Source organism: Penicillium digitatum, chromosome 1 (genome assembly GCF_016767815.1).
Source record: "Penicillium digitatum chromosome 1, complete sequence".
NCBI classification, from domain to species: Eukaryota; Fungi; Ascomycota; class Eurotiomycetes; order Eurotiales; family Aspergillaceae; genus Penicillium; species Penicillium digitatum.
Genome location: NC_089384.1, coordinates 533371 through 556562, shown reverse-complemented (window position 1 = coordinate 556562; position 23192 = coordinate 533371). Strand labels below are relative to the sequence as shown.

At 49.2% G+C, this 23192-nt stretch overlaps 7 protein-coding genes across 7 annotated transcripts; 3 read left to right on the top strand and 4 right to left on the bottom strand.

Moving 5' to 3' along the window:
• Positions 1-5067: 5067 nt before the first annotated feature.
• Positions 5068-7064, top strand: Pdw03_2503 (integral membrane protein Pth11-like protein; the record flags this gene model as incomplete). Its single annotated transcript, XM_066100211.1, has 9 exons — positions 5068-5250; positions 5316-5352; positions 5401-5848; positions 5912-6106; positions 6158-6260; positions 6315-6354; positions 6448-6487; positions 6541-6596; positions 6757-7064. The coding sequence occupies 9 exons, from the start codon at positions 5068-5070 to the stop codon at positions 7062-7064; spliced, it is 1410 nt and encodes a 469-aa protein (XP_065955611.1).
• An 876-nt stretch (positions 7065-7940) lies between these two features.
• Pdw03_2502 (FAD dependent oxidoreductase) lies at positions 7941-9314 on the top strand (the record flags this gene model as incomplete). The annotated part of the gene is made up of 3 exons (XM_066100210.1): positions 7941-8045; positions 8101-8226; positions 8319-9314. The coding sequence occupies 3 exons, from the start codon at positions 7941-7943 to the stop codon at positions 9312-9314; spliced, it is 1227 nt and encodes a 408-aa protein (XP_065955610.1).
• Positions 9315-10500: 1186 nt separating this feature from the next.
• Positions 10501-14185, bottom strand: Pdw03_2501 (Ubiquitin-protein ligase (Hul4), putative; the record flags this gene model as incomplete). The annotated part of the gene is made up of 3 exons (XM_014681755.1): positions 10501-11423; positions 11473-13587; positions 13651-14185. 3 exons carry the CDS (start codon positions 14183-14185, stop codon positions 10501-10503), a joined length of 3573 nt encoding a protein of 1190 aa, XP_014537241.1.
• Positions 14186-14224: 39 nt separating this feature from the next.
• On the bottom strand, positions 14225-14487 carry Pdw03_2500 (uncharacterized protein; the record flags this gene model as incomplete). Its single annotated transcript, XM_066100209.1, has 2 exons — positions 14225-14378; positions 14441-14487. The coding sequence occupies 2 exons, from the start codon at positions 14485-14487 to the stop codon at positions 14225-14227; spliced, it is 201 nt and encodes a 66-aa protein (XP_065955609.1).
• Positions 14488-16515: 2028 nt separating this feature from the next.
• Pdw03_2499 (60S ribosomal protein L15) lies at positions 16516-17679 on the bottom strand (the record flags this gene model as incomplete). The annotated part of the gene is made up of 6 exons (XM_066100208.1): positions 16516-16656; positions 16722-16948; positions 17038-17194; positions 17407-17493; positions 17555-17615; positions 17663-17679. The coding sequence occupies 6 exons, from the start codon at positions 17677-17679 to the stop codon at positions 16516-16518; spliced, it is 690 nt and encodes a 229-aa protein (XP_065955608.1).
• Positions 17680-18194: 515 nt separating this feature from the next.
• On the bottom strand, positions 18195-19615 carry Pdw03_2498 (Zinc finger, RING/FYVE/PHD-type; the record flags this gene model as incomplete). The annotated part of the gene is made up of 3 exons (XM_066100207.1): positions 18195-18865; positions 18916-19456; positions 19529-19615. The coding sequence occupies 3 exons, from the start codon at positions 19613-19615 to the stop codon at positions 18195-18197; spliced, it is 1299 nt and encodes a 432-aa protein (XP_065955607.1).
• A 1354-nt stretch (positions 19616-20969) lies between these two features.
• Positions 20970-23108, top strand: Pdw03_2497 (Transcriptional regulator Ngg1, putative; the record flags this gene model as incomplete). The annotated part of the gene is made up of 3 exons (XM_066100206.1): positions 20970-21492; positions 21607-22073; positions 22125-23108. 3 exons carry the CDS (start codon positions 20970-20972, stop codon positions 23106-23108), a joined length of 1974 nt encoding a protein of 657 aa, XP_065955606.1.
• Positions 23109-23192: the final 84 nt, after the last annotated feature.

The window sequence follows — 23192 nt, the reverse complement described above, 5'->3', positions numbered from 1 at the left end:
CATTACCCTCTTGCATGTTGCCATATGGCTGCAGGCGCTTGGGGTGTACTATCTGGAGATTACTCTTCTACCTAGAAGACGATTTCTAATCTCTCTATCTACTCACGTTACTCTTGGTAGGTGAAATGATTATACCAAGTACCGGTCTACATGTTCGTAATCGGAATCAAGTGAGCTTTGGAATCCACCGAGTGTTCTTTTGGAAGAGGAAGATTTTATCTGAGGATAAGAAGGGAAAAAAAAAGGTCTAGACGATGACTGGAGATTACCTCTGAGCCTGTGTGCATGTCTTGCAAGGTGTCGTATATGTCTCATCTCACCGCTTCTTGACGGGTATCGAGGGTATACACTTGGACGCCAGAGTAAAGAGCATCAAAGAGTCACTGAGATCAACGGGGGCCTCTGGAAAGGGGAGCAATAAGAACATTGGGGAATTTGACTCGAAAGGATGACAATCACCACCGTTGGCGCCAGAAACACCCACCCGGAAGGTCGACGGGAACCTCATAGGATTCCCCTTTTCTTCCACTCCCCTTCAAGGAGTTGCCTCTCAACATTTAGGCAACGATGTAGGTCTTCCAAACGGGAGCACCTGTAAGCCCGACGACAATTTGACCGGGATCAAAAAGAAGGATCACAATTAATATCATCGAAGGAGGCTAGATTCGAATATCGTAGCCCTTAATTTCCTCCGTACTTGTAAATCCCCCCCCCCCTCTTTTTCACCCTAGGCTAATCCTCTAGATCCAACACCGCCATGTAATCAAGTCGCCCCTTTTGTCGCATTTCTCTAAAGAGATGAATGTGACAGGGCGAAAAAAAAGATTTACCATGAGACTCGTCCAAGGGGGGTTTAAACAAGGACTTCAAAGTGGGAGGCTTGCGAGTATCCGGAGTAAATTAAGGACTAAGATATTCGAATCTAGCCTATTTCTTTAATCTAACTTCTCGTACTTCGTTTTGATACCTTGCTCAAGTTGGACGGGAACGGTGACCGGCACAAGTGGCGACATGTAGGTGATACTACTCATCTGCTGGTCAACCCCACGTGGGCGCGATGGACTCGATCACCTACCGTATTTTGTTGTCTCTCCTCGGCATCGTGCCGTCACTGACCTACCACTCCGAGAAAGGGATGGTACACCAGGTCTTCCAAGAGCTTGGCTTTAACAGGTCAACGAGAGTAGTAGGGCCCAGCTTCTCAGTTGGAAAGCCCAGCCCTCAACTGTCCCAATGGACGGGAACAATCCCACTTCTCCATCTCTTCCGCACCATATTGCCACGATAGTACTAGTGAGTTACCGTTATCCTTTCCTGAAAAAGTCTCACGATGTTTCACACCGCATCTGAAAGCGTCTGTGTCGTGACCCACGAGGTCAAAAGGGTACCTGAAACCACAACTCCCGCAAGGACCCGGCTATACCCACGCTCGAGAGATGTGCATCACCTCCGCCATATCCATTGCCAAGACCGTTGTATCTTTGATCAGACCAGAGATATCCGCCGCCGGGCTCCCCCTTCTCTTGGCCACCGGTGCACAATACCAACCCGAAGGAGAGCATATCATCGCTTATCTAAGTCCTGGTTTCAGAGACTCTCGAAGAATTCTCTCCATCTTGGCAGAGTGCCAATCGCGCCTGGGCCACTAAAAGGGGCTAGCATCTGAGGTAGATGCCTTAAAAAAAAAAAAGCTCCGGGAGACGACCAAAGGTGGAAAGCCTCGTGTCCAGAATCTGATCGGATGGTGAGATAGGTCAAAACTGCCCTCAATTCCGTAATTTCCTCATCCGAATGGAGGGGGAGGGGGGTGGCCCTCAGAGAGAAGATAGCGTTGTGGAAATAAATATAAAACAGTCGGGCTGATGTAAGCACGCTGGACAGTCGGGGAAGTCTCCCGGAGCTCTAACGAGTCCATCCGAGCTGGAACCTGGCCAAAGACCTCTTGGCAAGGCGGCTATAGCACAAATGGGAGGGTTCACGGGCTGCCAAGCCGGACCGCTGACCTGAATGGGGCCGGTCACTCGCCAAGAAAGCGATCACGGACACTTAATGGATCCGACGCCATCCCGAATCTTGGAAGGCTTGTAAGTAGACTGAGACGCCCGGGCGTCGGTTCCAATTGGGCTTGGCTGGATGCTTATGCTCAGCGGTCAACGGCCGTCAGTGGGGGATGAGAAACTCGAGTCGTTGTGTTGCGCGACACGGGGAATCCCGAACTCGAACCCGAATTCAAACGAATACGAGACTATCGAGGCATTTCTACGGAGTACGGAGTTCGGAGTACAAAGGTTTCAATCGATAGCGTTCACCTAACTTGTGGAAAAATAGAAAAATTAAAAAAAAAAGAGGCGTCACTGGTAAAAAGGCTTAAGATTAAGAGTTTTCCTTGCACCGTTTTCCCTGCTTCAAAGTTCAGTGGCGTGTTTTTATTGGATTGAGCCGAAGTTCTGCCATGTTCTGCCCTGTTCAGCCACCTGATTAATTATAGTTTTCATAGGAAGAAGAAACCTTGCTGTCGTTTTGATCGTTGCTTGTTCGGCCTTACTACGGAGTAGTTTTGCTATAGAGTCCACGGCGTCCGGAGTACATTCGGGTTTCTCCTATCCTCCTCGATCATGCTGTCGCCCCCCACAGTTGCCCCTGATCTGGCACTGCTAGGTTTCACCAGCAAGGTGGCCGATGTCCACATCTCTCACGACTCTCTGGGGACTACTTCGGCGATATTTCGGCGATATTTCGGAGGTCTCGGTGCAGCGCGGGATAGTGTCGCATAGGCAGGTTCGGGGCAACCTCGGGGTTGCTATATAACAGATCCGGAGTCGAGAAGCTATCGTAGAGATGAAATCGTTGATGGAAATTGGGATAGGGAGAGAAAGCAGGTGTGGTAGACGTGACTTGGTCTTGATCGGTGTTGCCATGGAGAGTGCAGGGACCTCCAATCATTCTCCATTTTGTCGAATTTGGGAGGTGCATCTAGAGGCGAAACCAGTGTCTACCACCGAGACAAGAGCGATGCCCCAATTAGGAAGGCGGATCTAAAATTTCATCCAGGTCAGTGGGGAGGTGGGCCGCTATAGCACAACCCTAAATGAAGCTTTGAAGTACAACATACATAAATGAATGCATATCAAGTCACAACGGTGGTACTACACCATATTGACTCGGGTGATTCAACCCAACTTCGACTGGGTACCCATAGATCTAGAATACCAAATCCGTCTCCTCCTCTCCCCCTCTAGTTCTCCCTTTTCAAGGTACGAAAACGGATCGGAGCTGTTGTCAGACTGTCCAAGTCTTCACCCCGAAGAATTCTAAATTAGCCTCTTTTCTCCCGTCAGGTCCACCGCAGATTATCCGGAGATGTTTCTACCATGCCGGTTCTATTGCCTTGGTAAGGTGACTTACTACCTCGGTACATTGCGGTAGCAGCTTGTCCGTTGTTAGACCAAGTACGAGAACCCCTCCAAACGGTGCGTTTTTTATATCCGCGTACGGACGACGATTATAGTCTTGAATGGCAGAATCGGTTGCTGCGACGGACTTATTCCGAGGTCAGGTAGAGAGCATGTATCTCATCTCACCACCTAATCTAATATCCTTTCATGTACTCTTCTTTGCCCATTTTAGCCTTGAATCAGCAATCCAACTGACCATCCGGGGGCACAAATTCCGCCGGCGCAAATAGAGACGAACGTATGCCTCGGGTGTCTCCAACATTACGCCAGTGAGCGTCTCGAACCACGAGCTCCCACCCGAGCACCAAGTTGGTATCAAGGCCACACAGACAAGTCAAACTCTATTTCGCACCTGCATAAGAGATGGGTAGGGGTCAATGGCGAACACAATAGACCAGTCTTGCGGCCTGTGGGAGCGCAGGAATAGAATCCCAGATAGATCATTGCCCATGATTGCTCTCTTCGTAGACCAGTCTCTACTGGCCTGTTCACACGGCTGCTTCAAATCAAAAGGGGCAACTGGACTGATCACCAGGCTGGGCACCTGGAGATCTTCCGCTGATTAATAATACCACCGCCATTGGCAAGAACGCCTGCTTCATGGTGGATGATTTGGTCATTCTGTTTGAGCTCGGGCGCCCATTTGCCTCGATCCTGATTCCAAATCGACTTGATGAGCCTAGTGTCAAATACGATCGGATCCTTCGATCCATACTTTCCACCGTATCGATAATGTCTGTCTCGATCTCGGCACTACTGACCAGTCCAGATCAGGATTTATTGGAAAGACATGACTGTGCGCAGGAACGTTGGATCCAATACCGGGATGGACATTCCCATGAGTCTCTCTGGCCGTGCCATGCATTTAATTTAATTCGTTCTTTTTTAGATAAATTTTTTTTTTTTTTTTTTTTTTTTTTTTTTTTTTTTTTTCATAAACCGTTCAATCCACGAGATCAAGTGGATGCTTCTTGTTTCAGTTACTATGCATGGATTATGGCAAATCAATACTGCCCCTCTACGACTTGGAGTTCTCCTGAAACGCATATTAACCAGGTGCTATATTGATAGTCTCACTGTATAGAAATTTGTTGGACATGTAATGGTGGATGTTGCACGCTAGGGGAGGGAGATTTGTTAATTTTTTTTTTTCCCCCCCTATACATCTCTTATCCCACTCCTTGGGAAAAAAAAAATTAATAATTCCAAAAAAGAAAAACGTAAGACTTCCGGGCCCGACGCATTACTCCGAACTCAGGGGTTGGCCCCATCTCTTCTTTTTTTTTTTTATTTACCGTTGAGACAGTAGTACACATTAGCGTTGGCCGGGGTTTGAATGAGAGCCGAATTCGTTCTCAGTGGGGATTAGAAGCGTCATCTTCCCAATCTCATTCGACGGGTTTCATCCAAAGACGGGAAGTGGATGCCACTATGAGATTGTCCACGTGTGGTACTTGGGACCGTTTCTTGGCCCTGCATTCCATAGCGTGTGAAGAGATTTAAAGTGTGGACGCATAGAAGTATGAAAGTCTAAATTTGGGATCAGATTTAAAGCTAGGTCCTCCTGTACTCACCTTATTTCTCGGATGTGAGCCTTTCTCCAATTCTCGATATGGCGCTGGGTGAGCCTCCACCTGGGATAGACCTATACGCCGATCGCGGACCGGTGAAGATCGCACCGGTGATCGCAACCTATGTCATTGCGGTGATAGCTGTCGGGCTTCGGTTCTATTCACGAGTACGAGTCCAAGCCGTGCGAATAGCGGCAGATGATTGGTTGATCGCGGCTGCCTTGGTACGTTTGCCAAAGACAAGAGGAATCCGTTGACAAGACGTTGTGTTTCTGACCGATGCCTACAGCTGGTTTTGTCTGCAGGTTTCGCGTTGGTTGTTGTTGGTATGTATCTATCCCGTCCAGCGGTCTCAATTCTGACTTCAGGAACAGCAAGTGGAAATCCCGGTCTCGGAAAGCACATATGGGTTGTCCCTCACACCCAAGCCGAGGATGTGATGCACACCCTGTTCGCGTTCGTCCTGCTCTACTTGGTCAGCAATCCGCTCATTAAATTGTCGATCCTCCTCTTCTACCGCCGTATCTTTGGCATGACAAATTCAATGTGGTTCTGTGTGTTTCTGTCGGTTGGATATTTTATGTCTGGCATGGTCTCCTATCTGGTGTGCTGCAGACCCGTTTCGTATAACTGGACACAGTTTACAGATCCCAACGGAGGAAGATGTGTCTACGACATCTACAAATTCTACATCAGCTATGCTGCGGTCAATGTGGCCACGGATGTGTCCATCTTGATGGTTCCAATGCCCATTGTGTGGAAGCTGCAAATGCCAAGGACACAGAAAATCCTCGTATGCGGTATCCTTTTGATTGGAGGATTGTGTGTCAACCCCTTCCCCGACAGCCAAGTGCATTTGACTCAAAAGCTCATGATTTTTCTCAGTGTCTGCGTTACCAGCTTCGTCCGGATTTATTACATTCACTTCCTCAGAGCCCACGATTACACCTGGGTTGTCGGCAACGTCTTTCTCTGGTCCAGCATTGAGCCCTCCATCGGCATCTTGTGCGCCTGTCTGCCAACATTGCATCCAATGATCCGCTCCGTTATCTCTCGCGTGTTTGGCATCAGCTCGAACAGGTATGATTCAAAGAAACAGGAGACAACGAACAAAAGAACCATTGTTCGAAGACAGAGGCCACTAGACTGGGACGAGACCTTGTTGACCACCCGGGACGTACAAGTCGAGATGAGCGGAGTCAGGAGAGAATATGGCGAGGATGGGCAGATTACGGTGGACATGGACTTCCGAATTGTCGAAGAGAGCAATCAATTAAATAAACGTTAGCCGAGGGGTCATACTGTACCCCCAAAGGCATCCGTTATCGGTACGTGTTCTTTGAAAGGTATCTACCTTTCCCAACACAGTCAAGTCACACCTTGGAACCCAGGACATGCTGACCAAGACGCTTTTTTCCCAGGTCTCGAGGGCTACAGGATGCTCATGCAGATTTCGGAGGGGTTAGTCACATTTGAACCCCTCCCAGAGCTGCAATCTAACATGCACACCACAGACACAGAACGGTCACCCATAGAATTGCGATTTCTGCCACAAGCGTTTCTCTCGAGGGTAAATTCCGTTGAAGGTGCATGAGAATTGTAACAATCTTCAAACCCACATGTTCGATTCCTAAATTTTGCGAGCATACAGCGATGTCTTGAGCCGACATGCCAAAAGCCATAATCATGCTGATGCGACAGCCGATTCATCAGAAGCGCCACATCGACAGTCATCATTAATTGCGGGTACATCTTCTATGGTCCCCGGATCCCGGAATGGGATCACCGGCGGAGAAGCACCGATTCTACCTCCATCTACCAAACTTCGCGAGCGGCGTCTCTTCGCATCAACAAGGCTCTCTTCGTCCCTGGATTACCCAGCCGACATGTCCGCCCACTATGGACGGCCGAGCCAGCTGTCTCTATGGAGCCTAGAGGAACTCAGACTCTCGCGCCGACGAATGATTTTGCTAGTAACTTCATTCGCAATGGGGCCACTATCTACTTGCAAGGACTGTTGCTCCACGGTGGGTATTAATCTGCGCGTCGAATCATGCTTGATTTTGTCTCTCTTCTCAAGGACTCTGGGAAGTGGAATGCCCAAGAAATTTTCTTATAATTTATACATAATGAGTGATGTTCTTAGAGATATCAAGTTAAAATGTCTCAACTGGCAAACAAAATCTAATCTAGCGGTTTGGTTGTCTTTGTTTTTTTTTTTTGCTCGATACGGTTACAGTAATCAACTTCCAAGGTAGAAGAAGTAACTGGGTTCTATGGCCCGGTTTAAGCCCTACCTATCACGACACTAGATGCACTAAGTAAACCACTCTTCTTACATTTTACTTATTATCATACTATGGCAGTTTCAAGGTTTTGAATTAATTTTAAAAAAAACAGATGGGTGGACAGCATGGCTGACTGTGATGCGAGAGAACATACCTGGTTGGGGCATCTTGGCTGAGATGGGAAGTGGTAAAGATGGTTGAGTTGATGTGAACTTGAGGCAATTGTGATGACTAGCTCGAGGTGGCCTCACGATGGGATGTTAGGGTAATTGATGAGATGCATGGTCAGTTAAAACAATTGCCTTCACTTTCTTTCAAATTTATACCTGAGCCTTTGATGTTTTCATCTGCTTCTTTGTCCGTATTTTCGCCGCTTGGCTAAAATACCATTTGAAGACATGCTTTTTCTCTCCTTACACATCTATAGATGTTAAATGAAAGATGTTGACTTCTTTTTTATACTTCGTTTTTTATAGTTCCATGAGTCACATGCCTTTGAGTTTGATAGTTCTCCAGAGCTTGGCGTGCCTCGGCCGATCGCGTCATCCCGAGGCCGTTCCCGAGGCCGTTCCCGAGGCTTCCAACTGATCATTTCCTTCGCAGATTGCTGGTTGCGCCTTCCCGATATGTCTGCACGTGCAATGCTTAGGCAGCATTTGAAGCGCAAAAATAAGATTCCCACTCGCTGCTTTTCCAGCACCCGATCAACCAATGCGGACTTCACTCATGCGGTAGATTGCACATGAAGCTCCAAGACAGAGAACCGATGGCTAATCCAAATGAAAGGTGATTGGCGCTGGCGTCGTCGGCCTCGCGACCGCACGGGAACTTGCAGCTCGCCAAGGCACCTCAACCATTCTACTAGAGCGACATGACGCACCAGGAACAGAGACGAGCAGTCGCAACTCCGAGGTAATACATCCTATGCGATAAGCCCCGCCTCAACATTTCGCAACAGACCAACACAATCCAGCCAATCTAACAAAATCCTCATCACCAACCAGGTTATACATGCAGGCCTCTATTACCCAGCGAACTCCCTCAAAACCAACCTCTGCATCCGCGGCCGCAACCTCCTCTACGACCTCTGTGCGCAAAACAACATCCCCCACCGCAAAACGAAGAAATGGATCGTGGCGCAAACACCGACGCAGTGGGACGTCTGTCTGAAACTTCACGCGCACGCACAAGGACTAGGTGACGCCCCGACACGCCTAGTGGGACGCGAAGAAGCACAGCGGCGCGAGCCAGACGTCAAAGCAGACGCAGGCATCGTTGAGAGCGAGACATCCGGGATCGTGGACAGCCACTCGCTGATGACCTATTTGCAAGGCGACTTTGAGGACCGCGGCGGTGATATAGCGTTCAAGACGCGCGTGACAAGCGTGGAGGCGATCGATGGCGGCCGCGGCGGGTATAAGATTACCGCTGTCTCGGGTGAGGATGGCTCGGTTACTTCCATCACAGCTGAGACGCTGATCAATAGTGCTGGGCATGGCGCGTGCGAGATCAGCAACATGCTCCTCCCGCAAGAACGTCATTTTGTTCCGCATTACGCTAAGGGAACGTACTTCTCTTATGCGTCGTCCAGGCCTAGGACTTCTGTTTTGGTTTATCCGGTGACTTTGCCGGGTACTAGTGGGCTTGGTACGCATCTGACACTTGACTTGGGCGGCCGTGTTCGCTTCGGACCGGATGTTGAGTGGGTGGATAGTCCTGATGATTTGGTGCCGAGCGCTGCGCGTTTGGAGCAGGCGTTGCCGGAGATCAAGGCTTATTTGCCTGGTGTCGATGTCGATGCTATTACATTAGATTACTGCGGTATTCGCCCTAAACTGGGGAGGGGTGGAGCTGTCAATGAGGGTAAGGGGTTCCAGGACTTCATCGTCCGGGAGGAAGAGGGCCAGCCTGGGTTTGTCAATTTGTTGGGGATTGAGAGCCCGGGCTTGACGAGTTCCTTGGCGATTGGCGAGATGGTCGATGGTATCTTATACCGTTAGATTCGTCTTCTGCCTTGCAATTTTGGCTTGTACATCATTCGGATGCTATGTAGAGAAAGCACATAAGAGGAAAAGAACACTGAACACTGGTCTTTGACGAAAACTTTCCTCTTTTTTTTTTTAAACCCCCCCCCCCCCCCCCCCCCCCCCCACACTTCCAGAAAGAGTCTGACCTTGGGATCTCTAACTTCCAGAGGAAATGGCCAGTGAGCATCGAGCCTAAGGGACCAAGGGTACCGGAGATGTGAGGTGACATTTTAGTTCAACTGCTTATAATAACGGCCAACCCCCAACGCCTACATGCACCAGCTCTCTCACTTCTTGTCCCAAAATTGATATTCCTCCTCACGGCCCTAGGCCTCCACACCTCCCTCAACCCGCATTCCTAACATTCAACTTTATCCTCGCCTACAACATACGGTATCCTCTCTTCACGCACTCTTAAACAATGGTAAGGCATCGACCACTAAGTCTTGCCACGCGAAGAGCTACCCAAATACGGCGAGGCGGCTGTGCGTGAAGGCGGGATCACGTGCAGGCAGCTGGATTTACTCAAGCGCATGGTGTCGGCGCATGCTAACGCGGTGGAGATTTCCCATTGCTGGTGGCAGGCGTGCTCTTTGCGTCGTTGGCGGGTGTCCCCGCGCAGAAGGCTAACGCTGCGGTGTTGTCCTATACTATTGCATGTGTTGTTTATGGCACTGGTTATATTTTTGTCGATCATCCTACGTGGAGTCGGGTTATGGGGTTGGTATGGTGGGGGACTTCGAGTTGTTTCTTCCTGTTGTAGAAGGCTGGGGAGTTGTTGGCTTGAGAGGGTGAGGGATGTACGGAGCTTGGTGTATGTCAAGTGTGTACTGTATTCTTAGCAGGGTAGCATAGTGCTAGAATAGAAAAAAAAAACGTGCAAGAAGGCAAATGTGAACGAGACTCTCTCAGTCATCAAGACTGGAGCAATAAACAAGGCACAACCCCCCTTTTGCAGTTCGCAAAGCGAAAAAAAAAAAAAAAAAAAAAACAACGGCACCGGCACGCCAGGACAAGATGAAAAACCAAAAGAGAGCAGCCCCCGACGCAAAATATGAACATGCAAAGCTCACTCCGAAGTTAACGTCCAGCGTCTACACAAAAGCTCAAACACCACGAGCAACATAAGTTCTGAGCAGTAAGAAACAAAGTAAACAAATCATTTCAAGCCAAATCCTTCGCTATTTACAACTGCATCCCAGAGCAGTCGCTGAAACTTCTCCCGCGTGGGATAGCGGTAGAGACCCAGCGTGTTGAAACACGTCCGTGCAATCGGGTAACGGGGACAGTCGTCACCAAGACAAGCAAGCCGGATAACAAGGCTGGTAGCCCCCATGGCTGGGATTCGATCACTGCCAGTAATGAATGACAGGATCTTACGCTGATCTTGAGGCTGCGATTTCTCAAAGAAGTCCCAGAACCATCGCACCACGGGAACTGATTCTGGTCGTGGGTGTGACCAGTTGTCGTAGGTAGCCACAGCCTTGAGAGAATTGACATCAAGTGCTTCATCTGAGCCGCGGATTAACATTTCAATCTCTTCTGGTCGGAATAGTGATAACGCATTGCCACCGCAAACGGTGAAAAACCCGCGTTTGAAAGGTTCGAATTGCCGAGCCACGGCTGTGTCTAGCAGATAGTGGACATAAAGATCCACAAACTCACGCCTGTTAGAGTTGGTCACCGGTCGGTTCTCGCCATTTGAACAGAGGGGCACGCTGATGATCTCGCCGTAGCGATCGACCTGGGCAACGAAATCGTAGCAGAATGTTTCGGCAACATTGCCTTCGAATTCTAGTAGACCCCGGAGTCCTTTGGCGAGAGCTGGCCGGTACTCGGCAAGGTCTTCTAGAGTGCATTTGAAGGTCGAACGCATGGAGGTAGCCGTTTGGGGCCCGTTGGCGTGCGGTGCCGCCGACAACAGTTTCTTGAACGCAAACGGCGGGAGATCAACATCAAGGATGGTGGAGTTATAAATGGCAAGACCCAGAAGAACCCCAACCAAGAAGAATTGTTCGGATGACTCAAAGCAATAAGGATTGAAGTAGCAGTACTGCGAATCATCGTCGTAGACGAAGAGGCCTATTTTGAATTAGCAAGTGACTTCACTCTGAAAGTAGAAAACTCTTACCATGAAGCGGGTCAAAGACCTCTCGGACAAGCAGAAGGAACCATTCCTTCCGCAGGCCACCAGCATCAATGCCTTCTTCGCCCGAAAACTCGATCCGAAGACCCTTTTTGATTTCCTCTTGGCCAGTACCAACAACTTCACTCACTCCCTTGAGACTGTCTTCAATCAAACACTCGCGCCGTACCTTCAACACGAGGTACTGACTAACCGCCGTGTGGTTGAGGACGCTAGTGAAAAAAGCATCGCGTGCTTTCACTTCCATTTGACGACGCGCATCATGTTCCATGATGTGAATTTTTGCCCAGATGCTAAGGAGGAAGGGATACTGACAGAACGAAAACTTCGAGACTTTGGCTTCCCAAGTCTCGAAGTCCGTGACTAGATCCGAATAGTCCAGCAGTGTGTTGTAAAATATACTTATCGGAAGCATATGTCCTTGAGGAGGGCCTGCGTTCTTGGACATTTCCAGGCTGCGTGGGGTTCCATCCGATTTCCTCGTTGCAGAGGAGATATTAGCCGTAAAGAACAGCGACATTACTCTTGCCGCCGCTCGGACCTGCCAGTCCTCGGCGTATACGATGGGGTCATCGGTCTTTTTGTTAGGCTTCTTGATCGTGGTGGTTCGATTAATCGCAGCGTGAAGTTCCGCGGCAGTATTTCCCGAAGCACTGGCGAAGCTCGGAATGAGATCATCTCCCTCTTGGGGTTTTTGAGCGCGTTTTCGCCCATGCTGACGACTCAAACGGTAAGTGAGAAATCCACCGACAAGTTCTATCAGTCGCTCGAAATGTCTAACAGAGAAACGGGAAGCCCAAGACACGATGTAGTGATGGCAGTCATTGGGAAGGTTAGACATGAGTCCCAGGATTCGTTTGATGATTCCGTAGTGGTGACTGGAGCCCTCTACACGAGCAGGGGCCTTGGGCGACTCTTTCTGCAAGGGGTTTCCGTCTCGGGTCGCCGACTTCGGGTAGTCTTTAGGAGGCGAGGGGCGCCTGTCATCTCGATGAGACGATGAGGTGAGCGCATGCTGGCAAAAAGACCCAGGTGAAGACAATAAAGGATTCGCTAGCAATATGAACAAGAATCTGGCATCCTCTGGTTTCTTCAGAACACGGCCCGGGCGCTTGAGCAGGGCCTCGGAAGCTTTCAACAGTGCCCGCTGTAAATGCAATCGAGACTCGCTGATTTGTCTCCCAATTAAAGACGGATCAATAGACGCCCATCTCTTGGCTCGGGCCAAATCCGCTTCTGATCGTGTGGGATCAGGTTTTTTGGCGGCCCAGAGCTCAGACCAAGAATTCCCCGCAGACAGAATCGAATGATACCACTGTGCTAACTCGGTCCAGTTGATCCGAGGACTTCGGGATGATATCATCCGAGACTTTGGAGCGCTCTTCTCTTTCGAATACGCGGGGTTTTGGCCTTCGGCCTCAGCCCATTCATTCATCCACCAAGCAGAGTTCTCAGTCAAATCTCCCAAAAGAAGAGTTTTGGCATCCGGTTCAAAGACAGGAGCGTCAGGCGCTGGCTCGGGCATTGTAGTCGGTTCCATCCTCATTCTCGGCGGATTACCACTACTAGCTGCTCGGGCTGATCGAGGGGGTGGGTATGTGGTGAAGGATTCGTTAAGGCAATCACAACCTTTGAAGGCAGTGATGATGGTATTTTCCAGCCGTTTGAAAATGTGTGTCCGATTGTCGGAGCTTTGGAACTCTGGGTTCCCTGCTTGCGAGACATCATGTGGGTGGCAGTCTGGCTTTGGGGTTGATCGGAGATCTGAATTTGCTCGGACTCTGACGGGCGTGTCACTTCCCTCCCAGCGAGTGGATTGTGGTTTCAAGTAACCGGAGTTCTGTTTTGACGCCGCCAACCGTTCCCGTTCATTGGAATGGGAAGCACTACGGCTTCGAGGATCCCCAGTGCGCGGGGGCGCGAGATTATTTGGGCCTGGCTCATGAGCCTGCATTGGCGGAATATCAGGCAGCTGTACGTTCGTTCTGTCGTCGTCCGGCGACAACCATGACTGAGAGCCATTATCCAGAAGGCTATCAAAATACATGTTGAGACATCCTCCGATCATACCACGAGTTTGATTGGCCGTCAAAAGAAACACTGTGGTAGCAAATTAGCATTTTCTATAAAACTGGGAAGCAAAACTCGTATTAGTGGTGTTACCTTTGCTTGCCAACTTGGACGCCCCACCCTGAGTCCCTTGTGGAGGGGTGCCTTTTGACTCATGAGAAATCGGCCCGAGGTCTGTGACCATTAAGCAGTCGGTGCATCTAAACACCGTCAAGTGTCGAGGCCACCGGACAGTAGCATCACAAGTCTGGCACTTGCCCTCGGCGATATCATTTCCAGCTGCTGCACCTTTCCGGGGACTTGACGACTCGGGCTTCAATGGATATGTTACCTCATCGTCATCATCGTCGTCAGAGCCCCAAGTCGCATGCTTTGGAGCTGTCTTGTCCCGTTTTCGCCCCAAGCCAGCGAAAGGATTGCTGATCGAGCGTGAATGTGCTTGGTGGTGCGAACCCTTGGGCGTACTGTCGTTTAACGGGGGCATGACTGACGCATCGCGAGGCCGAACTATACGGCGTGAGCTAGTTTCGAGCCCAGAATTTTGAGAAGAGTATTTTCCAGGAATGGTGGTGTTGCTAGCAGCTGAGATCGGGGGGACAGGCGGATGGTGTTCAGACCGGGACGGCATAGAGACGCATCAATTTTGGTGGGTTTTATTTAACCAAATTCAACCTATCCAGTACGGTATCCAGCTTGTGGAGCTTGTGAAGCTTGTTCTTCGTGCTAGACACATGCGAATAGATCGTGGAAGACGGAGTCGAGGGGTAAGGCAGTCGAGTAAAGTGAGCTTGGCCTCTTTGTTTGGTAAATGACAGGTTGGTCTATTGCGAGGATGGGACTTCAGTAAGCAAGTCAAGTCTCACCAAATAAAGAACTGTCTCACCTGAGAATCCAATGGAAGAGTGATAGATCGTTACAGCAGCATTTCATAGTCTGTAGACGGATTGGGAAAGTGGCCGGGGGGGGAGGCAGTTCTTCCTGCCTCAGGCACTCCAGTTCTATTTGTGGATTTGTTGCCTGAAATCACAGGCGACAATTCTATTTTTGTAGGACGCGTATCCGTTAATGAGAGACAGAAGTTTATAAGAATCCCCAATTTACAAGAATGATACGTATTAGTTCCTAGCGATCCGCTACAGCACGCGGCTGGTCCATCGCAAGTTTAGATGATGGAAAGATTAGAAGCAAGCGCTCCAGTAATATGACCTGGACTCATGAAGCAAACGCAAAAAAAAAAAAAAGGAAAGCAAAGACTTCGAAGTATCCGAAGCTCATAGAAATCAAAGTCCGAATAGCAAACCCCTCCAGCTTAGGTGGTCATAGATGAGGCCGAAGAAGTAAAAGCCATCCAGCGTGAATCGTCACAAGTAAAGGTGGAGAAGCTTTGGGCTTCATCCTTGGCAATATGGTGGGCAAGCTTTAATAGGGGGCATGTCCTTGGTGGGGTCGACATTGTCAGCTCCGAGAAACATGGGTTCATCCTCTATCGAAACATCCTTTGAAGGATTCTGCGACGTGTAAGGGGATTGCAACACCGCCTGTCTCATGATGAACGTGAGCATGCTCGTGGTACACGCATGACTTCCACCAGGCGTTTTCACCATGGTAGTCTTTGAACTTTTAACCAATTGGCTAGCCAGTTCGAGAAAAACAATCGAATTTTATTCATTAATTCGGGGATAACAAAACTCCTCACCATTCGGCACTGACTCCGTATACTGTCGAGTTCCGTGAAGGGAACGATCTTCTCTCCTGATGCAAACAAGTTATAAATAGAAGTAGGAGGTAGTAAATAGCTTTTCGAACTTGGTTTAATCTTCAACAAGAATAGTGGGCCGCTTATGTGGCCTTGTGATATCTCTTAGCTGGCCTTTTTTAGCTAGTCTTTTGTAGATGTCTTCGTAGACGTATGAGAAGGCGGTGTAAAAAAGCATTCTTGGTGCAAAATACTTCTCCATGTACTCCGTACAACCTTGGAAATAGCTGGAAGTAAACGCTCGAAAGAGGTCAGAGGGGTAGCGGTACCTCAGTTGGTATTAGCAAGGGCAAGCTACTTGTCGTGTGCGGTTTCGTGGTCATTCCGTTAGACCTGCTGGGCACAGAGGTTGTCGGTTTAGTCGTCATCTTGGTGAGCTAGGTTGTTCTCGTGGGCGCCATGCTAAGCCGGGTGCCCGTCTTGGAGGTTCTAATCATGGGTATCTTCTTGAGCTTGGTCCTGTACTTGTCGGGCTTTCGCGCATTCGCGAGGTTCATCATCATCAATGCAGATAGGTAAATTAGAAGACTTCATTTGACTTAGTTGATGGGGAGCCGCAATAGAGCATGGATTTCTGTCTGTCTGCTGCGGCATATAGTACTGCAGCAAGCAGGACAGGGGTGCCTGGAGTGCTTTCTTTGGGGGCAACTTTTAATAATCTCCTTCAGCGTTTTGACCGGTATTGCTTGACCTTGGCTGCGTCGCAGTCTACGGGAATTTTGTTCTCTTTGAAAGGTCAACGGGGACCACGTAGAATTGACCGGCTTCGTTCGTGGCGTCGGTGCACTCAATCTGGTGACCTTCTAGGTCTGTGGGGCACTAGAGGCAGAGGGAGGTAGTGCAATTAGCGCTGCATTAGGGTTTGTCGCGGCTTCATCTTGGACTTGGCATCACTTGGATATGAAATCCAGTCAGATCTCACAATGGGCACAATTACAGTCTTAGAGCTAGTTATAAAGGTCCAAAAACATGTCTACACATGCTACAATACCAGTGGCATGGGGTTGAACCAGTCATACTTCGTTAATAGGGGAATTGAAAATAGAACAAGATGGCTTTTTGGCTAACAACAGAACCGGCTGGTCTGCATTAAAGTTGAGCCCAGCGTGGATAACACTGTCTGGGAAAGTGCCTGAATAAATGACCACATGCCGTAGCCAACATGATCCAGCCGAAACCACTGTGAAAGTGCACTACCGCACTTAACGGTAACGCCAGTAGCTCTGGGTGTTCTGGCGCTTCCAGGTGTGGCGGCGACCAGCCTTGGTGTTGTTGTAACGGTGACCCTTGTTGATACCACGGGACTTCTTGCCAGTGGCGGTGAGGCCACGGGACTCGCGGTGCTAGAAAGAAAAACTTGATCAGCAAAGCTCCCGGGCATCAGAGTTGGATTTCGAGCCAAACTCACCTTGTGAACGGGGTTGCAGATCCAGTTGATGCGGGCATCACGGCGGATGGCCTTGTGCTGGGGGTCGACAAGGATGACCTCGTAGTACTTGTAGGTGGAGTCCTGGTTGATCCAGTAGGAGTTCAGGACGCGCAAGTTAGCAGCGCGACGGCCAACACGCTCCTCAGCGGTGGACTTGAGAGCACGCTGGTACTTGAGCTGGTTGACACCGTGGTTGGTGGGCTTGCCTGTTCACACAACCACACGTTAGCCCCAAAATATTCCAGAAATTCCCATAGACCTCCGAAAATCTGCTTTCGAAAGGAAGGACTCGTACCGTAGGTGGCACCCTTGGAGACAGGGCGTTTGCGGCCACCGCGGCGGACACGGGCACGGTAGATAACGTAACCCTGCTTGGCCTTGTAACCGAGACGACGGGCCTTGTCGGGGCGCGAGGGACGCGAGGCACGGTGGATGGCGTTCAGCTGGCGGAGCTATATTATGCACTCTCAGCAAAGTTCAACGAGTGTATAGCAAGACACATGAAGCCCAGAAGGGTATTCTTGTGTGTCACAATCATTTCCGCCGAATGACTTTTGTTCGAGCCGCCTAGCAATACCCCATGAAAACGGCATATCCTAAGGCAACGCACACGAGTGCTCGGCGGAGATGTCAGGCAGTCGGGGAAGAAGGGTTATTGTCTCACCTCCCAGCATCGGACGCGCAGCAGGAAGCGAATCACATCGGACTGCTTCTTCTTCTGGATTTCTTCCACGTACTTGAGGGCACCCATCTGGACGGTTGTAGGTTAGAGAAATGCGGATTTTGTGTTAAACGAAAAAAGATGAGCGTACCTTGTCGGCTGTACGAGGTCGTCGGTTGTCGTTGTCGCAAAAAGTTCGAGGAAGAAAACGTCTAGAGGCAGAAGTTGTGTGTGGGACGCTAGCGATTAGCGAGTTGACCCACCGCGACCAATCATGGGATGACAAAATTATTGCCTTGAAAGCCAGGTGTCAATACCACTCCACTGCCTCGAGCTGCAAGCTCTAAATTGGTGGCGCTTTCGTTCATTTTCTCACTTTAACAATATTGAATGAAAATTCAGAGTTGAAAATGGAAAGTCTCCTGTTCGAGGATTTTGCTTTTCTACGCTTTGCTCTTAGACTACCTTTGTGGGGTTTGTGTCATAGGCCAATGACCAGATGTAAAAAAATGCCCAGGACAGAGGCCGTATAAGTGGTCGACTGATCTTGTAGTTCTCTAATTGGATCTTTGATTTAAAATTGGTTGATCGTGAGTTTAAAATTCCAGTAGTTCAATCGCTATCGAATCATCATACAAAAAAAGAAAAAAACTTTAAAATCATCAAATCACCTCGCTCAGTAAATGCAACTGATAGTACTCGCTATCCCCATGTTGGCACAGAAGGCATAGGCTTCCAAAATCAAAAATCAAGAAATCAAAAAAAAACCATAGCAGTCTCATGTGTTACATTCAAGGGCGCCTTAAACGATGCTCTCGTTCGACCATCTCATTGGTCACGGAGATGTAGTATGATCCCGCTGGCAAAACGCTCTTCTTGCATAAAGGACAAAGGCAACAGTTCTGGGTCAGGAATGGATCAATACACGCCGAGTCAAATATATGTCCACAAGGCAATTCGCGGACTGTAGATGACCCAACAACAAAATCGTCGAGACAAATAGCACAAGTTGTTTGAGTGTGGCTCAGACGGTACTTGCTTCTGCAAGAATCATTCTGTCCGGGTTTGATCATTGCTGCTTCAGGTTTCTGAATGCCAGAATCGTCCCGGGTGTGAGTTTCTTCGTTGGGTAATGAGGAGTTCGTCTTTTTACCAGAATCATGCTCGATTGAGCTCGCCGATGTATCATCTCGTAGAAGCGTTGCTTCCGTTGGAGGCTTGATCTCCAAGTATGTGTAAAGTGGCATTTTATTAACAATCTCTTGAGGAGCCGTCATTTGGTTTAATGCCAAAGCCTCAATGTCGACTTGACCTGCATTGACACGTCTCTGGAGCTGAGCTCGTCTCTTGCGAAGGACAAGTCTATAGATAATTATTAGGATAATGCTGAGCATAAGAACTGTTCCTGCAATCGCAAGTACAAAGCTCCAGACGCTAGTCGACGAGGTTGCGGTTTCTTCGCCTACAATGTGTGAGCATAAATTTCGATAGTGACGGACTTTCGTGACCTACCGGTTTCAATCCGGGCAAACAATCGGTTCGTATCAGTTTGTAGCGCGAGTTTCTTTGTTGAGTTGTATATTTTGTTGTCGCGTGTCGCCTTTGAATACCATGAGAGATCATTGATCAACGAGGTTCCAGCTGGACCTGAAATGGCATAGACTGGGTAGTTGTTCTCCATTCTCCATTTATCTCCATCCTTCATCGCCCAGCGAGAGTCTTTTGAGTCAGGTGGTATGCCAGTCTCGTTGTCTGATGGCTGGAAAAATATCATGGCATGGGTGCCGGCCTTTTGGGCGGCAGAGAGAAACGATACAGAACATTCAGCGGTTACCCATGGAGCAAGGCCAACAAGGGGGTATCCAAAATCTGACACATCCTCATAGCGGGTCACATTTGATGGCACAGACGAAGCGGTAATGTCATAGCATGGATCGTGCGGCTCTAGACTGGGTACAAATAACAGGCCGGATACCAATCCATCTTTGGGAATGCTGTTGCTCGATATCGTTTGGACCTTGCGATCAAGAACAAACCGATAGGCAACATTCTCCTATGCAGTTATGCGGATTAGAATCAGCCCCGGAGGCTGTTGGCAAATTCTGAATGAATAAGACATGCTTACTTCGACTGACGAGGTGGAATTCGAAGCTTGCCCTTCACCTGCCCAAAGTGTAGCCACTTTACCCACAGAGTTATTTCGCGTAGACATGTTAGAAGATAACACAATGCTTGATACCGGGCCCAATAAATAGTGATGATGAGTGTCAAGTAAAAGATACACTGGAGGCCAAATGGTTGAGATCAGTGAGGAAGGAGGGTGCAGAGAGAAAACAGATTGAACATGAAAGACTTTCGAAACTGGCAACCACTACGTTTTTAGGCATATTCGCTAGAGATATCACTCAGCTCTGAAACATTACCTACATCCCTATTGCTATTTAGAGCTCTACAGCGAAAAAAATGTGAGAGTCAATCGGGACCGTCGCAAGAATGTAGAACAAGCCTGGTTCCAACCACGAGGCAGGAGGCAAAACGTCTTGCCTAGAATGCACTGAGCCTCATATTTTAGAAAAAAACCTCCGTAAACGAGTAAACAATTAAAAATGGCCGAGCGCGTGGTCCATATCGTAAACTTCGCTAAACATGGCCGTTCGCGGTGGACTGTTTGTGGAGATGATCATCAACAGGCAGCTTTTCAGGCTTTTTACACTTTACATGGGGATTTAGCGAGATTGTTTTATAAGTAGTAGTTCTTTAACGCTTGCAATTAGAATTCATATAATACATTGTTTGCTCTTTAATGCCTCATCCCTTAGAATGTGTTCGGAGTAGCCGACATTCGGGTTCTCTCCGCAGAACTGGAGGAATGTGTGTCAACTTTCAACCCTGACCACATTTTTGGACGCTATGCCATGTGTGAGAGCCTTCAGCTGTTGAGCCGCATGCAAGGCGCAGGCTGGTTAGTGTGTTTTAGAATGCAATCAATTGAATCATCTCACAGCTTTTAAGGATGTCCATTGCCAAGTGCTCAGGAACTATGTAATCCCGTAGACAAATCAGGCCGCTAACATCCTGATGGATGACATAAGATAATAAGGACAATCAGAAAGTCCTGTTTGTCATTGCATCCACATGTATATATACATATATATATTAGGCCCTAACATCCCTTAGGGACCGCAACTGATGGAATGGATAGAATGCACACGTGATGATAGGCTTCATATCGCTATCACGTGCTACGCACTCCGGCCGACCGCCAGCGACCGTCAACCGTCATCACCTCGGGAAAGTCATAATTTATCCGTGACCGAGAATTGAGAGGGTATCTTGCTCTAGATTTGCTCTAGCTCATGATCAGACAATTTTGGGGGATACTCAATCTCCTTTCATTCCTCTTCGCTCGCAGTGACCAACGACAGCATGTGTCTGTCTAGTTCCATTCACACCTGCTAGGATCCTTTCTGTCGACAAGTCTCTCTTTTCCTTCGGACTGCCTTTGAAATCCTCATCATTCCATTTATTCTTTTTCCTTCGTCCAACCATCGTTTTGAAGAAACACCATGCCGGCCGCATACAAGGGCAAGGGCAAAGGCCGCGATGCGCGCCAGTCGCGTAGCCGCAACACCACCCCGTCTAGCGCTAGTGCTCCCACTATCCCAGCACTGCCTATCCAAAGCTACTTGGAAAATGATGTCACCAAACACATCGACTTGGCTAGTATGCAATATTCTGATGTGTTGGACCTGGTAGCTGCGCAGAACATTCCAGATTCGAAAACACTGGAGACATTGGTGGAGCACCTGAAGGGTCTGAGTGACATGGCCGATCTTCGGGGCGAGGTTTGCAATGCTGGAATGCGCGAGATGTCTCAAAAGCGCAAAGAAGTGGAGGATCAGGAGCTTGATCGTGAAGTTCGAGATCGCTCCAAGTTGAAACGTGAAACCGAAGAGGATGACGATATTCACAAGGGCGGGAAGCTGAAGAAGCGGAAAGAGCGCCCAAGTGGAAAGGAGGATCGGCCATTAAATCACGGTGCACATGAATTAGCGCGCCAGGATGGAGCTGAGACTAAGGTTGAGGGAGGTAAGAGATCCAATTCGGCGCTTTATTCCCACTCTTTGTTTTTACCGACCCAACTCCACAACTCTGGTCTTCTTTCACTTTCCCCACCGTTCAACATTTACTAACCTTCACTAGCGGCTTCTCCAGCATCGAAAAACTCCAAGAATGCGATATCGGATGAAAGCTCTTCGCTTTCACCTCCGTCGATGATGTCCCCCAACGGCACAACCACAGCTGGCGACGGCCCTCCCCCCGGGACCCCCGGGTCTGAAACCAGTACTGATTCCCACCAACCTGAGCCCCAACCTGCGATTCCTCAGGTGCAAGTCTTTGGCGATAACCCGCTGGAGTTTGACGACCCGACCATTTACAACATTCGAGATATTCTTCCAAGCATGACGGACGATGAGAAGAAAGAGATTTACAGCGTTGCCCACTTCCCCAAGACCGATCTTGCCCACATGGCAGCTGGTGTGGCTCCTGATAAGGACTTCAGCAACGCCAAACCTTCCAACCAAGTCAGCGCCAATACCTTCCAAACTTACATTGAACCTTACGTCCGGCCTCTTACTGAGGAGGATATTGCCTGGTTGAAAGAAAGGGCAAGTCAATTGCAGCTACTTACATGCCAACATAAAGCTAACCTATCACAGGGTGATCGCACTACTCCGTTCATCATGCCCCGTCGCGGAAAGAAAAACTATCGTCAAATCTGGGCAGAGGAGGATGGAGTGTCATACGACTCGAGTCAAGACGACAAGGACCAGCTGCCTTTGAATCAAGGCCGTGGCAGCATTGAACAGCTGACTGACGATAAAGCCGAAACCAACGAAGTCTCGGTTGGACCTCTCCTCAGCCGACTCTGCTCTCTCCTCCGTTATGAACACCGTACCTTTCCCGAAGATTCCAACCCAAGTGCAAATGGGGACACTGCTAGTGTGAGTGGACTTGGTGGGGACGCAATGGACATCGATCAACCCATTGTTGAGAAAGAGAACAAGGGCGAGCCCAAACCTCTTCCTGCTGCAACCACCTTCCGCGACGCAGATCCAAATGACTTCAAAACTTCGGTCGCAAAGCTGGACCATGCCCAACTTGATGAGCGCGCCAAAGCTGAACTGCGATTCATCGGTTTCCTTGGTGCAGATGATAATCCAGACTACGACGCCCACTACGATGATGAAGTTGCGGAGCGACTCCGCCTTCTTCAAAGCGAGCTCAAGAAGCAAATCGTTACCAATAATGCGCGCAAGGCTCGTATTCTGAAGATTGCGCAGGAGCACATGGCCATGCTTGAGTTTACTACCATCCAGGACGACCTCGACTCTCAAGTCCAACAGGCCTATCTCAAGCGCACCCGCACTATGGGCAAGAGCAAGAAGGGCGCTCAGCCCAAGCATCGACCCGGCGGCGCAGGTGGCGGCAGTCACATCGCTGGTTCCGCGGGCGTTTCTCGTCCTGCTGTCGGAGACGCTGCAAAGATTGTCATGGACCGTCGTCGTCGCTGGAACGAGGCATTCCTCCCTATCTTTGACGACATCAAGACTACCATTCCCTCCAAGGGAGAGTCAATCTTCGATCCAGAGGTTATGGCTGAGTACGAGAAAGCCGAGCTTGAGAATTGGGATGAGGAATAAATACTTATACCCTCTTCAATCCGTTCTGGGTTTTTTTCACTCGATGGCCCGTCTTCTGTCCTTTGGATTCTAGCCACCTCAACC